Here is a 5840-nt window from a genome sequence, read left to right as displayed (position 1 = left end):
AACACGATAGAGCAAAACTAATGGTTAGTCAATTTGAATTATTAAAAAAAAATTACAAAACTGGATTCAATATTTACAAAGATATAATGTATGAACACACCTTTTCCGATTTTGTCGAAGCTCAATAAATTCGTGTCAATGAGAGTGGGAAACTCGTATAAATTTTTGATGTCTGAGACATTTGGACTGAATTGTTATTTCAAATAAAAAACATAAAAGCTGCAATCTTATATTTATATTGTATAAATTGGTTGTATCTATATGTGTATCTACTATTTCACACAAACTGTATTATTGTAAAAACCTAGAAGAATAAGAAGTTCTAATCACCCTAAGACAAAGGCAAAACATTGATTTTTCTGATAATTTATTTTGTGGAAGAAACACTAAAATTTTTTTAAATATACCTCCATTTGCGAGTAATCGGCTAATATATTAATAATCATATCTAAAAGAAGTTTAGGCCATATAATGTCAAAAATTTGTAGTTTCTCAGCTGCATTACACAAATTGTCAATCATAACCTCAAAATGAGTTTTTGCCCTTTCACGTAAACATCTTTCTTCAGATTGCATTAGTTGAAGACTATATTTTTTCCATATTAAAGCCTCTTTGGACACAATTTCCTTCGCATTTTTGTCAATTTTTGGAAGCAATTCTTTAGAATAAAACGAGCTCATGGTATATTTTTCTTCAAAATGTAGTTTATGTACTATTGGTTGCAAAATAGATTCGGGTATTATCCATAAAACTATGTCGGATATTATTTTAAAACTTTTTTGAGCATTTTCAATTTCTAAAGTTGTAATCTCCATATTGTTTAAAAATTTTAAACCCCAATGATTTAAGCGGTATATAGCATAACTCTTCCAAAGCGGATTGTTTATTAAATAGTTTCCTTCGGGTTCAATTGATAATGAGTGTATACCTTGCAAATCAGCCAACGCGTTCAACTGTCCTAAACTTTGCAAATTAGTCTCACGAAATATGTATTTTTCTGCATTAGGAAAACGTTGCTTTATTCTACTTAATAAATACGCAATATTATTGAAGTTTATGTAACTGAAATTCAAGGTATTAACATCACAAGCTTTGGCTTGATTCCACTGCTTTTCTATAAAACGTAATGCACCAGCACCATATATATTCAAATACTTCCCGCATATTTCTATTAAGTAATCCCCCCCTTGTTCACGTTCCCTTTCTACAACTTGCTTATTTAAACTCGTTACTCCATAATTACCACTTGTGTTTGACTTATCAAGAATTGAGTCCTGTTGTTGATTGATATTCAGAACGTTGTTGTTGCTTTTGCAAAATCGAGCCGTTTGCGACCTTAAGATAGAATTTTTATTACTTTTTTTCATTGCATTTACATTACAGGAAATGGTGCAGTCAGCTCGCCTCATTTGAAATTTTTCTTGTATATTAATATTATTAGAATAGTTTCCCATGTTTTTCGAACTGTAGCTTATGGTCAAAATGCTATTTGAACTTGAGGAACAATCATCCTTCGCTGAGCAGTTAACAATTTTAGATAAAATTGTAGATGCAGACTTAGGTGTATGTAACTCTGATCCTTGTTTGTTATAAGTGACTAAGCTTTCATTTTCATGAAATATTTTTTCCGTTACCGGCGCTGCTGAGATATTGAAATTTTCTAGTTGATTTAAATCAAGATCTTTTTCTGATGTATTTTGATTACCAGCTAGAATATTTTGATTAAATTGTGGATCAATTTCTTCCAATCTTGTTTTAATTTCTAAATTTTCATTGCATTTGATCTCTGAAGATAACGACATTGATGATGATAATGATGATGATGATGATGATAACACTGATGGTGTTGAGGGCGAGGTAAGTAAGGGTACAACTTGCTCAATTTTTTTTTTTTTTATCGTTTTTGACTGTTCATCAGAGTCTGATCCTAAACCACTTGAAGACGAATGTAAGTTCGGGCTTAAACTGGAATTAGAATTGCTCTTTTTACCTTTCAACGGGATTTTACTTGTTACAGAAGGAAATATTGGTTCAGAAATTAGTGGTAGTTGCAGTTCTTCGCTATCATCGCTCTCTTTTAAAAAGCTACGTTGTAGTCCTCTCGACAACAACGTTTCAGAGCTCATTAAAGATACTTTTTTCTCTGTCCTTAAATTTGTGGAACAATATAATTGTTTTGCGTTATTTTCGATATCCATGTTTATGTTTATTGTTGAAGTACATTTTTTATTTTTTATTTTACCTCTCTGTGTTCCTGACGCGGTACGTTGAGATCTTAATAATTCCCAATTAGTTCTTGCATTTGAAATTATTTCCTCTCTTCGGATATGATTGTACAAATTGCTTGACAAATGAATTAAATTATTTTTTTCAGACATTTCTTTATTTTTGCGCCACACCAAAGCTGCTTTACGTACTTGATCTGTTACTGGCATTTGACTTAGAATTTTCAAGTTTGGTAAATAACTGACCAAGAATGAAACACAGTCGCCCTCTGTCGACACAGGATTGTTCTCCACAGTGACTTCCTGCAAATTCGTGGCTTTAGCTACTGAAAACATGTCATCAACCTTTTGTAAATCATTATGACAGAGCCATAATCTCTCTAAATTTACTAAATGATGAAATCCGTGAACGCGTTTAATCTTATTTCGCTTTAGATTTAGTTCTTTTAGATTTATAAGACCTTCAAAATCATTTTGGTGAATCTGTTCAATTTGATTCCCAGCAAGATTTAGAGACTTTAACTCGTGTAAATCGTTTATTTTATTTGAAATGTTAGTGATCCGATTGCCGTGCAAATCTAATACACGCAAAGTTTTTCTAAGTGACGATATGCCCGAAATATCGGTAATGCGATTTTTACCCAACAACAAAACCGTAAGATTTTTAAATCCATCCAAGTTGAGAATTTTTTCAATTTGATTATTATACAAATCCAAAAAAATCAAATTATGGTAGATATCTGCATAAGTTCCATTTAATATAATTTTATTCATAAACAAATTTTCTACGTTATCATTATTTGATATACTATTTTCTATTCTATTTCTCGAATTTTGGGGCGTTATAAATGTTATGTCACTTGTTTCTAACGAAGACATTCGCTTTATGTCTGTTATGCTGTTGTTACTTTTGAACTCATCTTTCAAAGTTTTTAATATTTTGGTATTGTGAGATTCTACTAGGGTCCTTCCAGATGAATTTTTAATTACAGAAGTTTTTAAAGCCGAATAATTAGTTTTCAAATTTGAAATGGAGTTCTGTTCACATTTGACCATATTATTGATATTAAAAGTTAAAGAAGACCCTAATGCATTATTAGCAAGGCTTGGTTTAGTTGTAGTTTCGATTTCATTGTCGGATAACTCTTTTCCAAGCATTTCATTTATAAGAACTTTGCTGTGCTTCTTTTTGAGAATATTTTTTTGAACTGCAGTATCAACTTTCAAATGAATATGCTCAAATTGAATGTAATGATTATTAACTTTTGGAACTGGAGGTAAGTCAACAGAAACAGATTTGTTTTCTTCTTTATTTTCATATTCAATATTTCTATCTTCGTTGTTACGATCAGATGGAACATGAAAAACATTTATTAAATTGTGTTGCAATGAGAGTAATCTTAAATTACTTTCATTTAAAAATAAAGGTATTGAAGTTAAACCCCTTTTATCACAGTTGATACGATCTGGAAGTTTTTCTTTTTCTTTTTGAGTTCGAAGAATTTTGCAAATTCCTCCAAAATTTGTTATCAAACTATACTCTAAAGGCAAACTAATTGAATTTGTTTGACTGAATGGATTTGCTACAATCGAACTGGCGTTTAATTTCTGACCTATTGCACATGCTTTTTTTTTTGATATGGTTGACTTTTGAAAATCCGCGCAATTGTGGAAGTTATTGTTACTTTTATCACAATTTCTGTTATTTAAGCCAAGTACGCCATTTCTATAACAGTATTTTCGAACATTTCTATCGATCACCGAATTTCTGTTTGTAGCATTTAATCGTCTAATATATGCTGAAGAGCCAAGTAATGAAAGGTTCTTTGTTGAATTCTTTTTTAAACGCTGTAACTTTAAATTTGGTACAAATGAATCTATTTTTAATACAGAAGATCGTGGTGTCTGGTGTATAATTAGTACAGATTCATTTCTTGTCTCGTTTTCATTCTTGTTTGTGATTACTTTGATATTTTTTTCTCGACGACTTGAAGATTTTACTTTCAAAACACTGTCGGACATGAATAATACTATGATCCAATCAATAACGCTATTATTTACCAACGGTATGTATATTTGAATATCTGCAAAATTTTTACCCAAATCAAAATAAAAAAATTTGAATTTTTCAAATACTCACATTTACTATTACAAAAAATTGTTTAATTATTTATAAAATTTATGAGCATAGTTTGTTACAAATTTCTTACATAACGAAGAAGAAAATATTTTCGATTGAAACCAAAACCAAAGAAATTTGCTGTTAAAATAGACTGTTGTCATAGTATCCATTTGTACTCTACGCCATATTATGATGTATAGCACAATGCTTAGATATAGAGTGGTAAAAAGCTACTATTTTGTTTTTAAAGCGAAAAAAACACGCATATGTAGTTATGAAAAAAAACGTAAACCCAGGTATGAGAATCAATGCGAGCATTATTAAATGACTATGGTTTTGACCCAATTATAAGCTTGAATAATTATAAATTTTTTTCAATTTTTTCATCCTTTGTGTAAACACTTATTTTATTTTTTTTGTAAAAATTTAAAAAATGTACATATTTTTAATTTGAAGTCACAAATCTTCGATTTTTATTTGAGATGGATTAAAATTTATTCAATTTCAAAACTTTATATATTAAGTCCTGTCAAAATATCATTGTAAAGGTGTAAGCAGGGAGAAAAATAGATTGATTCTAACCATTCTTTTAACTTTATGATGAAAAAACGATAAAACAAATTACTTAATATTACAAAAAAAAACCTTAAATTGCAATGTTACGTTTTATAAAGGAAATTTTTGTTAATGAATCTGAATAAACCGATCAATATCGTGTTTGTTTGAAATTTTTAGACATGTCCGTACGTCCGTCCATCCGTTCGTCCGATCGCGCGATAACTCAAAAACGAATAATGCAATCGACACCAAACTTTCGCAAGCTGTTTCTTTTGTGCCAAGGACGAACCCTATTGTAATTGGCCTAATTCGGACAACGGGTTCGGGTAGTTGCCATACAACATATTTAATTATTTTAAATATTTCGAAAACTAATAGAGATATTAATATCAAATTTCGTAAAGGTGTGTCCAATTATATTTTACATGCGTTCTAAAAATTTTAATTGGATGACGGCACCGGTTCGGATGGCTGCCATACAACTCCAAAAGCAAATTTTTTATATTTGAAAAAATAATAAAGTCATGAAACTTGGCAGTCGTTTGCCCAATTTTAGGTCAGATATATTTCTGAAGTTTTAGTGGAATTGCTGAACGGGTTCGGGTTCGGGATGCCATTGAAGTCCAAAAGCCAATTTTAAATATTTAGAAAAATAATAAAGTGAGATTAATGAAACTTGGCAGTCGTATGTCCAATTATAGGTCAGACATATATGTGAAGCGTTGCATATTAAGCACATATAATTTAGAATACACATATATATATAAATGGGACTTCGAAGGATGAACCGTGCTTTAACGTTGGCGTTGAAAGAGACTAAAATCCCATTTTGCCATTGGGGTTTTTTTGTCATCATTTGTGTGGGTTTGACACCATGTGAGTGCGGTTTTATATACAAAATATTAAATATTTGATTTTTCCTTGGGCTGGAAACT

At 30.4% G+C, this 5840-nt stretch overlaps 1 protein-coding gene across 1 annotated transcript; it reads right to left on the bottom strand.

The window, feature by feature from the left end:
• Nucleotides 1-386: 386 nt before the first annotated feature.
• LOC129611539 (uncharacterized) lies at nt 387-4247 on the bottom strand. Its single transcript, XM_055524728.1, has one exon. The coding sequence runs from the start codon at nt 4245-4247 to the stop codon at nt 387-389; it is 3861 nt and encodes a 1286-aa protein (XP_055380703.1).
• Nucleotides 4248-5840: the final 1593 nt, after the last annotated feature.

The sequence above is a fragment of the Condylostylus longicornis genome, unplaced genomic scaffold, assembly GCF_029603195.1.
Source record: "Condylostylus longicornis isolate FDR11 unplaced genomic scaffold, ASM2960319v2 ptg000051l, whole genome shotgun sequence".
NCBI classification, from domain to species: Eukaryota; Metazoa; Arthropoda; class Insecta; order Diptera; family Dolichopodidae; genus Condylostylus; species Condylostylus longicornis.
The sequence above is the reverse complement of the archived record's forward strand: the minus strand, read 5'-3'. Positions and strand labels throughout refer to the sequence as shown.